Raw genomic sequence first — 12,947 nt, forward strand, 5'->3', positions numbered from 1 at the left:
CAATGGGGGGTTGTACTTCCCAGGAAAGGTATTTCCTTCCTAAACCTCTTGTGCCCTGCAAGTCTCCAAGGGGTTAACACAGGAGCGGCTTTGAAAACAGAGCAGAAGGTCACTGGCGGCAACAGCAAAAGCTTGTGGAGCCTGCCTTCAAGAGCCTTTCACCCTGCATTTCCCACCCAGGGGATTGTAAACATTGGCTGGAAGCCACAGTGTTTTACAGAACCTCTCTGTCCTACCAGCATACATGGTTACAGGTTTTAATGGAAACGGCAAAGCAGAGTTATTTCTGCATGTCCAGAGAATGTTTCTGTTTCAATGAAGGAGACGGGGAAAAATACCATTAGTATGTTGGAATTTGAAAAACACAGAGATAGACTTGTTTAGCGGTACCATATCATATGTGCCGAAGCTGCTTTCTCAGGCAAAACTTTCTCAACTTTGAGGAATGTGTAGAATGCTGCCGCTTAATCAGTAGCCTTAAGAGCCCTTTTATCTTGTGTTTGTTAGCAACTGGCAATATCATTCTTATCTTGTTGTCCTTTCATTGGATGGAGTGCCCTCCGACATGAGAACTAGAAACATGAAAGCACTTATTACCTTGAACATTATTTGTGGCAAGTCTTTGACCCTTCAATTGGCAAAAAAAAAAAAAAAATCAAGGTGAGCGGAAATAGATTTCAAGCAAGCCTGCTAACAACACACAATTGTTTTGTTTTAAATTAATTTTGATTTCAGAAGTAGTAGCTGAAGCATGAATTATAGACGTGACAGAATAGAGAATTCTAGAAGGAGTAACAGAAAAGCTTTTTCTGGATCCATTTTGATACAATCCAGTCTCTCTCCCTTGACATTCGTATGGCAAAATTACAAATTTTTGTTTTGTCAATGTGCCTTGCTTATTGACAATTCTAGGACATACGAATTTCAAAGTTATTACCAATTTTTCCTTTGGTCTTGATATTTGTTTGAGGTTTTTGTTACATGGTAATAAATGCCTCATAAAAGATTAACCTTTCTCTTGTATTAACGGCTCAACTGTCCTTTAAAGTGCCTTATAAGATAGGGTTGGGCAATCCTTTGTATCCAATATTGGTATATTAAGTGACCTAGATTGAAAGGAAGTGTTGTCATTGTCCATCTGACCTTCAAAGTTTCATTGGCATTGGCTAATCCAAAATCAAAATATTAAATTAGCTCAGCCACTCCCTGGAAGCTGATTGGGCAAAGCTAAATTTAAAGTTAAACTCCTCCCTCTGTAGTTTATTGTTTGAAAAAGTTCTTGCCTATTTCACCCATTCTAGAGGGAAGTGCTGCTTCTCATGTTGTAGACGTAGAATGGGTAGGTTTGCCAACTTCCATGTAGGGCCTAGAGATCTGATCTTCAGACTACAGAAATCAGTCCCCCTGGAGAATATGGCTGCTTTGGAGCATGGACTCCTATGGCTTGCTGAGGTTCCTTCCCAATTCCTGCCCTCCCCAGACTCCACCTCCAAATCTCCAGGAATTTCTCAACCCAGAGTTGGCAATCCTAAGAATGGGGTCTACAGCAAGCTCATAACTCACTAGAAATGCCATCCAAGTGGAACCTGGAGATTCCCTGGAATTACAGCTCATCTCCACACTGCAGAGATCAGCTCCCCTGGAGAAAATGGCTGCTTTGGAAGGTGGACTTTATTGTATTATACCCCACTGAGCTCCCTGTCCTACCCAGGCTCCACCCCCAAATCTCCAGGAGTTTCCCAACCTTGATCTGGCAACCCTACCTCCATCCCCCGCTGGTGACCACTATAACCAACCCATGCACCGGTGTGCTCTGCATTGTTAATGTTTAAGTTGTGCCCAGAAAGACTGGGAGGTCAGATAAGTTGCACAAGAACATGCCCTCCTCAGCAATCCCTACTGAAAGGGTGCCTCTTGTTGGGGAAAGGAAAAGAGAAAAAGAGTTGTCCAGATCTTTCTTTCTGAAACACGAAGCTCAGAGGCATACATTTAGGATGAAAAGCATATCAAGCCTATGTAAGAGGGTTCTTCAAACAGGTGGGCAGTTCTATGACAGAAGGTATTTTATATGGATATTAACAGTTTGGTACCAGAGTACAAGATTTGATCACTATTGTTTGTTGTTGATTTTGTAAGTCTCCTTAAAGGCCAAACTTGACAGAATGGCAGGGTAAATTTAAATAGGGATATTCTTTGCCATAAGGATCTGGGGGGTAGGGAGGAATCTGTTGGGAAGACTTGTCATAACAATTCCATACCACAAAATGAAAAACTTGAATGAACTAAATGTAGTACTTATAGTGCAACTCTAAGCAGAGTTACACCCTTCTGAGCACATTGACTTCAGTGTCATAGAAGGGTGTATATAGCATTTGTATCCTACATTATATGAAGGTTTGTTTATTTTTTTAGAAATGTGTGATATATAATCTAACAGAATAGATGAATTCTTTAAAATATGCAATTAGTAAAGGACAATATTGTTAGCTATGTTTGGCTAGGAAAACACAAGTTTTCTCTGTAATAACAATTGTGTACATGTACTTAATGCTTGACACTTGATACAAAAACCACTATATCAAGATAAAGCGCCTTCCGTTTGTGTTTATACACACATACACACATACTCATGAATATATTGAGAACGGATATACCTAAAAAGATTCTAAAAAAGCGCCACCATTCTAGGATGTGGTGTTTCCTAGAAATATAATACAAGATTCTGATTAAAGTTTTGGTTCAACCATTAAAGGAAGTGTATAGCTTTTCTATTAATCACATTATCTTCTGTTGCTATTATCATTCTTTTTCAGTACACAAACAGCCTAAAACAGGACATATCATAAAGAGTGTTGAACTGAAACTACTGTGATAAGGCCTATAAACAGGGAAAGTTATTTTCTTTGCTGGCTCTTTAAAAAACAAAAAAACAAGGCATTGTTTTTGATGTTTTACCAAACAGGAAAAAGCACCATTAGAATCAAGAGTAGAGTAGTAATGGTTTTCTGGATTTGAATTCACACAGCTCATTAAAAGAAAGGTGTAGTCCCCTACCCCATAGGGATATTGTTTAAGGCAGAGCTCCCCAACATAGTGCCGGTAGATGCCATTGTGCCTGCCAACACCTTGTCCTGGTGCTCACCACGTGTTTTAGAAAGTAGGCGGGGCTTTTGCCCAACAGGGCTTTTAATTGGCCATTGGGTTGTACTTTTTTTTTTAATGTTGCTTTGGCAGCAGCTCCTACCGCAGCACAAAGATCTTCGCTGTGTGGCTGAAGGTAAGCTGTGTATATGCAAGAAAATATTTTTAAACAATATGTTAATTTTAAAAGGCATCCTGTTAAGCCGAGATTCTGCCTGAAGCGTTTAAGAGTTACTGTGAGAGTTATGCATGATCTCACCCCCTGATTTTTGGTGGCTGGCTTGTGGGAGCCATTTTGGGGTTGGCACTGCCTCCTGCAGCAGCCATTTTGTAGTTGTGCCCACCACCCTGTGCCAGAATTCCAAAGGTGCCTGCAGGCTGAAAAGGGTTGGCGATGCCTAGTTTAAGTAATTTGGTGCTAAATATAGTAATAAGAAAACATACTTGATAAAAATCTAGTGCAGTGTGTTAAATGCATTTTATGCGCAGCATTATAATATAGTATGCAGCTCAGGTAGAAGAAGATCGGTATTAATGGAAATTATTTTTCAAAGAACTCACAACCAAATAGGTTAACTGCCCAAAAGCCTTCTTAAAGCTGAAGAGAAATTGAGAAAACACAAACGGTTTGCTCTTACTGTGCAAAGCTTTCCCATTCTGGCTATTGCCTCATAAGATGAATGCAGGTACAACATCAGGGAGAGTTACAGATATGCTTATTAACTCCAAAGATCCATTACTCCATTCTTTGCACTTTCCTTACTCTAAAGGACTTTTCATTCATCATAAAATCATTTTAAAAAGAGAATTGCATAATATTTTGGCAAATCAGTTGTCCATCAGTAATTATAATAGTATTAAATAAATGCATGGGGTTAAGCATTTTGACTGCTGGTGTTAGAAACCATACCTGACGTAAATCAATATTTATTCAGTAGCAATCTTTATAAATCTTAGTCCCACTGACACCTCTTTAGAATAGCCAATTAAGCAGCCAAGCATCAGGTGCCACTCTGGTAGGAATGTACTTGCATAGGAGTGTTTCCTCTGTGATTACTCCAGCAAGTTGATTGATCCGATAATTGCTTTTAAGTAAACTTACAAGGGTAATGCTTATGTTTTGTTTAAACTTATGGTGACCCATTGTTGGTTGCAACCAAGATTCCACAGAATCTAATGAGAAGACATGCACTGGCTTTAACAGAGCCGGATCGCCCTTTCAGTCCCCCTTGGCTCTGCCTTGATTATTAGGGTTGCCAGATGGGTGGTTTCGGCGGACAATTGCCCGCCAATCCACTGGGCTTCTCCGGAGCGGGGATTGCACACGCGTGCAGCTGCATGCAACACGATCACGTCACTTCTGGGGTTACTGCCGGAAGCGCCGGCACAGCTGCTTTAGCACTCAAAACACCAGCGGGGGTAAAGCCAGAAGGGACGCAATCGCCCCAGCCCCACCTCCAAAGCCTCCTGCCCATGGAGAGGGGGAACCTGGCAATCCTATTGATTACATAGTGAACATATGAAAATCCAAAGTTTCATCCTGAAAAGAGTTTTTGGGGTTTGTCCTTCCTCCAGTTTTCTCTAGTATTCCTGGGCACATAAAGATGCCCTATTATTACTTCATCATGATCTAATGCTAATGTTTCCTCTTTGTTGTGAAAGCCAAATTCTGTCATATAAGTATAAGCAAAGCAAAACAAAAAAGGAAGTGATGAGCTAGTTCTTGAGCTCACCATATCCTGTCTTCAGAATAATTTTCACTTCTGCTAAACTGCCAGTGTGAATGGAATATCCTCAAATATTTGTTTGGTTTCTCTGATGAGAAAAGGGAGGAGATAGCAGGAAACGTCTTCACACAAATTCAGCACACCACTCTGTTCTTTTTAAAAGAAGATTCTTAGCACAAAACAGTTATCTGTGGTTACTCCTTGAAAGCAAGCGGAAAAGCTTGCATACCATGAGTATAGCATGCATAACATACTTTGCACCTAAACACTGCATATCTTATCAAAATGCAAACAGACACCTTATCTTTCTTGATGAAAGATTTTAAAATTCCTAATTATTAATGAACACCTCTCTACTGCAATAATCTCAACCCCCTGCATGAACTTGAATTTATTATTTAATTTTGTTATTTTAAAAGATTTCAAAATTACAACTGATATAGCAAGATATTGTCGAAGGCTTTCACGGTCAGAGTTCATTGGTTCTTGTAGGTTATCCGGGCTGTGTGACCGTGGTCTTGGTATTTTCTTTCCTGACATTTCGCCAGCAGCTGTGGCTGGCATCTTCAGAGGAGTAACACTGAAGGACAGTGTCTCTCAGTGTCAACTGTGTAGGAAGATTAATATATAGTCAGAAAGGGGTGGGTTTGAGATGAATCATTGTCCTGCAAAAAGTATCAAAGGTAATGTGCTAATCATTGTCCTGTAAGTATCAAGATAATGTGCTAATGAGGGTGTGGTATGTTAATATGGAACCATTGTATCCTGAAGTGATCTTTTAATGTGTGAAATCCAAAGCTAATCTGCATGGCTATTGTGGACTGTAGTCTCCTCACCTCTGCAGGAGTATACCGTATACCTTGCAGTTGTGGACAAGTTTACATCGGGACCACAAAACGCAGCATACAAACAAGGATAAAAGAACATGAAAGATACTGCAGACTTGGCCAACCTGAGAAATCAGCAGTGGCTGAACATGGACTGACACAAACAGGACACAGGGTCTTACTCTTCCTACACACTTGACACTGAGAGACACTGTCCTTCAGTGTTACTCCTCTGAAGATGCCTGCCACAGCTGCTGGCGAAACGTCAGGAAAGAAAATACCAAGACCACGGTCACACAGCCCGGATAACCTACAAGAACCAATGATATAGCAAGATTTCAGGAGTTGGATTTCAAACACAAAGACCCAAAGCCAGTTTCTGGAAGAACAGTTTTTTTTATTTCAAACAGCTCTTTGGGTCTCCAAACTTTGCCCTCAGGGGCTTTCGAAATGGAGTTTGGAGCACCGGACAAAAGTGGGTTTAGACTTTTATAACCTTTGGTCAGCTCATTATACATCTTCTAAAATACGTCACTTATACATTATACTAATCATTGGTTTACAACTTCTCTGCTAACTCATTGGTTGATTAATATGTAATTCATTTGTTAATTGGCTTACCCATACAGATATTTCATTGGTAAATCATAAAGCAGCAATAACGTGATTGGTCAGATTAACTGTGTATAGAGTCCATTGTTAAAACATCTGGCATTTTATCTAACTGCCCTCCCTAACAGTTTCCAGACATCTTGTCTGCTTTGAGTAACTTTTCTCTGTTTTTCAACCTTGGGCTGACTTGAATAACAACTTCTTTTCCTTGCCTTCTTTGTTTGTTCATGATTTCCCTGGCACCCTTTTTTGGAGTCCAGTAATTTTCCAAAAGGCCTTCTGATTTTCTAAAAGCCTGCCACTTCATTTCCCCCCTTTGATGCCAAGGCTCTTTTGGGCCTTGGTTATCACCATTTAGAATAGTCTGACCATAGTTACCATAGCTTTTACACCACCTAGATTTCTAAACCAAGTTTTAAAACATCCAAGTTATAGTCCTTTTCATGTTTGAACGGGGACATGGGTCACCTTGAACATTGGCATGCGGTATCCCCATGTTCCATCCTAAGTTTAAGTAGCTGGCCCATAAATTTCAATGACACATAGGGGTGGCCATTTGTTTTCTCATTGTGAACCCCCAATGTCTATACTCCTTCTAGTTCGGGTTAAGTCATCGAACATAGGAGTACCCAGAATATTTCCTCGTTGTCTCGGGAGGAGGAAGAACCCCGGGACAATGGTCCCAAATGCACATGTTCCCCACCAGTTGTGTGGTAGCTGGGAGTAAGCACTCCTGCCACAAAGCTGGAAGAATCCAGATTATGCCACTATCCTTGGGATTTGCCCACTGCCTTTTGAGCCGGGTAAACGCCTCGAATGGGTTATTCCCAAAGCAGTTATAAATGGTCCCTGAGGTAGTGCAATTACTAGTGAGGGGGATTGGTGACCATAACGTTTTCAGGGGTTTGGGGATCCAAGTCATACTGGAAGACGTTACTGACAATATTTGAAAACAAGCTGAATCTCCTACAGGTTTTGTGAACCTGTTGGTTGGTTTTCGGGAGATACAGAGATGGGCCACTACTGAATGAGATAACCCCCACACTTGTGGTCGGACCTTTTGGAGTATAAGTGAGAGTTTTATTACGCTGGGCCAAGGACTTTGGGGTGGTCTCCAACCACATCTAAGGCTATTATTCTGTATTATTGTTTTTGTTTTGTTGAATGATCTGGGAGGCACAAACCCAAGCCTTCTCAGGGTAAGTGACTCCTTTTCATCGCCCAGTAAAATAGCCTAAATTTGGAGCCATCATATAAGTTTTTCCCACTTTTGTACAGGTTTTGATGGGAGCTTGGAGGCAACCAGAACTAACACTAGGGAATAACGGAAAACTTTATATGAACGGCCATCTTGCTTTATAAACTTATGGCACTGATGACAGGTAGATGATGTACAACGAATACAAGCCAAAGACAGTGCCAAGGAGCTATAAAGGATTATCAGGAAGGGAGGTGGCAGACTTTTCAAGACATTTAAAACTTTCATAGTGAGGGCTAGAACCTTTAGGACATGAATTAGTAACAGAACGGACACCACACAGCCGCTGTCTTTGAAAACAACAGAAAATAAAAACGAAACAACATTCAATTAAAAATCCCACTAGTTCATAAAGCCAGTTCATTTGAAAAAGAGTCCTGAAACCTCCAGTCGATCCTCAATCTTCAGGCGTGCGTTGACTAGCCAGCGTCCAGGAGTGGCTAGAGCAGGCCGGTCGTCTTGTTGGTGCGGAGCTTCAGGAATTATCAGGGTCCAGTAAATTAGTTTATCAAGTCTCAGCAAATTCGGTAACCTTAAGAAAAGCAGGCTTGATACAAGAGTGGTGGATCTAAAGCTTTAATTTGGCAACCCGGAATGCAGAGGTAGTCATAAGGAGCCACACCCAGTCGCCTGGTTTCACAGTGTATTCAGCACTCCCGGGAGCCCCCCTTTGGGTCCACCTGTAGTGAAGAGATAAGACAATTCTCCAGAGCCATTAGTTGTTTTTACTAAACAAGATTTTTTTCCACTTAATATAAGTTCCCCTTTAGGCACTGAGTAAATAAGAGTGATCAATCACATATAAGTATTTTATTGACCGGGCAGACAAAAGGCTGCTAAGGCAGATATGAGTTTTAAAAACATACATGAGTTTGGGACCACTGGGTGTAAAGCCACTGTGGATCTGTTTTCTGGACTGGGAAGTGCTTATCAGGCACCATTTTTAGAGTTCTGGGAACATCACCCTCTAACCTGGAATAACAGTACAGCTGGCACAGGCCCTTAGGAACATGTAAACTTTTTGTAATAAAGAAGCACAGTCAGAACAGACATTGTTTACAACAGTGAAATAATACAACCGATTAGGTACTGAAAACCACATTTTTCAGGACAAACATTTTTGCAGAGAGATAATGTCTTTGGTAGAGACCATATGATTAACTGCAACATTTACCGTACCTGAACTGTATACTTCTGGCATTGGAAATTGAATGAAATTATTTTAATCTTATATAGTTTTTGCACCAAACATACGATGGTTTTTTCTGATGTTGTTTCTTGTTCAGGATCCAGTTTTTCCCTAAAAATAGAATTCTAAAACAATTCAGTTAAAATCTGTACATTAATAAATATTTTTAGACTTAGAGTTTATATATGAGGTAGATAGATTTTCTTTTCTTTTATGCAGTACTTTATATAAAAACAGACATATTATATTTTTAATTTTAAACATAAAAACATATTTTTATTTTGTATACTGTGGGTACCTGCTTAAGAAATAAAAGACACCATGTATATTAACATTTTTATATTAAAATCAATATAACCATTAAAACAAGACAAATGTTTATTACAATGTGGGCATAGGATTAGGAAAACATATTTGGAATCAGTATTACTGTGAGGTCTGCAGCCAGCAACAGGGCCCTGGTGAAAATTACTTGGGCTTGCGTTATTATTGCATATCTTGACTTATGAAGACTTTCCTGCACAAAAATTATTACCGTCAGTATAATAAGGTACATTTACCTTGGTTTATAGCTGGTTTTAAAGGTCAGGGCGACTGGAGAAGACCTTATCCATTACTTTTAGACAGTCATGGGTTGTTTGGTTCTTGTAGGTTATCCGGGCTGTGTGACCGTGGTCTTGGTATTTTCTTTCTTGACGTTTCGCCAGCAGCTGTGGCAGGCATCTTCAGAGGAGTAACACTGAAGGACAGTGTCTCTCAGTGTCAAGTGTGTAGGAAGAGTAATATATAGTCAGAAAGCTATATATAGTCAGATAGATATATAGTCATTACCTTTGATACTTTTTGCAGGACAATGATTCAGCTCAAACCCACCCCTTTCTGACTATATATTACTCTTCCTACACACTTGACACTGAGAGACACTGTCCTTCAGTGTTACTCCTCTGAACATGCCTGCCACAGCTGCTGGCGAAACGTCAGGAAAGAAAATACCAAGACCACGGTCACACAGCCCGGATAAACTAGAAGAACCAATGAACTCTGACCGTGAAAGCCTTCAACATACCTAAGTCATGGGTTGGTTCCCTTTTAGACACTGGGAGCAGGGTGCCTGGGTTGGGGGTCTTATGGGTTTTCAGAATAAAGCGGGGATTTTTGACCCAACAGCCTTTGATAATTAGCCAGTAATTTTTAGAGTTTAGTTATGTTATAACAGAATGGGGCACTTAAACAAGCAGAGTTTGCCTAAGAATAAACTTGTTAAACTTTTTAGAACAGTTTTTTCTTCCTTTTTCAATATAACTTTGATATATACAGGACAAAAGAGGCGGCAGCTAGAGTCTTAACCCAAAAAGGTTTTATACTCAGAGATCATCTATCAGATCCCCCAGAAATACGGGCTCAGAGCTGTTTATATAACATGAGTTCCGACAACAACAAATAAATTAAAATTATGATAAAATTATGTTAAAACTCTTAAAATAAAAACATGCCCCAACATAGTAAGAAAACATCCACAAAATGTATATAGTGGCACTGCCAGAAGCATGTGGTCCACAGCAGAGCCTGTTAAGCAGTCAGAGCCCCCCACTTAGATTATAATAAATTCGAATAGAAGCGTGGGGGGGGGTACGGAGGCCAGAATCGATGGAGAAAACTGTAGCTGACCTCAACCATAGGCCTGGTGGGATAGCTTTGTGGAAAAACTTCTCTCCTTTATCTCTTCAACATATCCATTTAATAAATGTTATCGTTTCCCAGTGGTCCTGCTGACCAACAAATTAATCTGCTGTTCTGCTGTATTTTTTTCTTCCAAAATATTATTATTATAATAAGGACACGTTTCTAAATTCTAGCAGTGTATTCCTAAAAGCAGCAACAGTATTATCTTGTTCGTTCATATCCATGTAGCTTTAAGCGTTTGGGTATATCACAATTGTCACAAATTATTTTCCCAATGTTTCCATTTATAGCATTATCGTTGTTATTGATTTTTAACTGTTCCCTTCACCTATCCCAGACGTTTCTTCTAAGAATATTTTTTTAAGTCTCAACATAGGGCATCTATAGAATTATACTATAACCTCTTTTTAGAATGTTATTTTGAGCAACAGCAGCAGTGGTTATTTATTAATTAACACAATGTTTACAGTTATATGTTTACAAAAATTAATGAACTAACACAATACTTAGAAGTATATAATCTGAAAAAGGGTGTTTTCCTTAGTAGTGATCTCAAATTAAATTATTAAAATAATTCAAATTTTCGCTTTCCCTCTTTATACGTAGGTTGTCACTTTATGGTACAGAGCTCCTGAAGTTTTGCTTCAATCAAGTTATGCAACACCAGTTGATCTTTGGAGTGTTGGTTGCATTTTTGCAGAAATGTTCCGTAGAAAGTAAGAAATATTTTAACCTTTTTATTATTGCAGAAAATGGCACTAATATACAGTAGAGGATCGGTGGCTAAGGTTGCTAGGTCCCTCTTTGCCACCATCAGGAGGTTTTTGGGGCGAAGCCTGAGGAGGGCAGGGTTTGGGGAGGGGAGGGACTTCAATGCCACAGAGTCTAATTGCCAAGCGGACATTTTCTCCAGGTGAACTGATTTCGATCTTCTGGAGATCCGTTGTAATAGCAGGAGATCCCCAGCTATTACCTGGAATTTGGCAATCCTATCATTGGCCCACATTTGAAATTGTAAACAACCAATCAGTTGATTTACAATGCTCTCCCAATTCTGAACCAGATGTTTTGGAGATCTCTTCTAGCTCCCCACACACACACACACACACAACAGTATATAATCATATACAACAATGATATCCATATTCAGGGTGGGGATAGGAGTCTCTTTTTGAAGACTGCATCCTGTTATTTTCTAAACATTGCTATGCTCTTGCTATGATTGCTAAGATATTGATAAAGAAGTTCACAAAGCCACTTTTGAATACAGAAAGAATACAGAAGGCAGAACAGCTGGGTTCACAACAAGCATTTTTCCTTCAGAGATACTGAGGCTCATGTCTGATTGGAAAGCACATTTCTGGTTTAGAAACCTTACCCCTGTTCCCTGAAGGTGATCAAGCCTTGCTATAATTACTCAGAGATGAGGGAAATACACTTTACTACTAATTCATACTTCAATATATTCTTATTACATATCTTGTAGGGTTGTGCTAGCACTGAAAACTGGTGCCAGAGCTAAGCCCCGGGAAGCAGGGCACAGGTTAAGCCCTGAGAGTGCTGCTTGTTACAAACTCTTCCATACATTTTCCAAATGTCAGTGGTTGTGGTTTTCCCCTATGTAGAGATTATCTCTGTGTAGAAAAATGTGATATGTGGTTTGGGCCTTAGATTTATCATCCATAAAATTTAAAACTACCTTCTTTTAGACTGATGGATGAAATCCCTAGCATTTGAATTACACAACTGTCACCTATAATCTGCTCCAAACAATTTTAATAGTTTAAGACAATTTGTAGTAAAGGACTTAACAGGCTGTACCCACTTTCAGACAGTTGTGTTAAGATAGGTAGAAGTTATCAACTGATCTTAGTAGGAGAAAGAGTTTTATGCTAACTTGTAAACATGATTTCTCCCTCAACTAGGATTGCCCGTCAAAAATCAAAACCAAATCAGAAATCAAAACCAAATTCAATAGTCGAGTTACCACGCAATAAAAACTTTAGTCAACTAATCGTATCTTTAATTGATTAACCAATTTGGATATGAGTAAAACATTTTGAAGAACAAATGTTTGTGGGAAAACACCACTTATTCTAAAAATGGGTGTAACCAATTTCAAAATAGGTAGAAAGGGATTTTGGTCAGTGGTTTCAAAATGGACTCTGAAACAATTATGAATATCTGAGCATTGACATGCCCACTTTTGATTTTCTAAATTGGAAGTGAACAGAAGATTCCACAGTCCTAAACTGATGGAAGGAAGTTGTAGTGAAATCAGGAGGTTGAAGGGAGCCAGCTTCAGTTGAAAAGTTAGGTGATGACTGAGTTGATGAAGACATTGTGGAGGGGTTTGTTTTTGCACTTCCATGTTTTGCCATAATAACTTTCCAAGCCGAATGTTTTACCACTTCATGTGACAGGACATCACTTCATCTCATGAAATAGGGAGTGCGCTAACAGATGGCTGAACTATGTAATCTTGCCATGTAACTGTGACGTGTCAGTCA

General features: G+C 39.5%; 1 protein-coding gene across 1 annotated transcript in view; it reads left to right on the top strand.

Annotated features, from left to right (window-relative positions):
- CDK6 (cyclin dependent kinase 6) overlaps positions 1-12,947 on the top strand; it is a 106,816-nt gene that overhangs the window by 76,623 nt on the left and 17,246 nt on the right. The window contains exon 4 of the mRNA XM_056857496.1: positions 11,044-11,153. Within this exon, the coding sequence (XP_056713474.1) occupies positions 11,044-11,153 (110 nt within the window). The remainder of the gene's footprint in view (positions 1-11,043; positions 11,154-12,947) is intronic.

The sequence above is a fragment of the Euleptes europaea genome, chromosome 11 (genome assembly GCF_029931775.1).
Source record: "Euleptes europaea isolate rEulEur1 chromosome 11, rEulEur1.hap1, whole genome shotgun sequence".
Classification (NCBI taxonomy): domain Eukaryota; kingdom Metazoa; phylum Chordata; class Lepidosauria; order Squamata; family Sphaerodactylidae; genus Euleptes; species Euleptes europaea.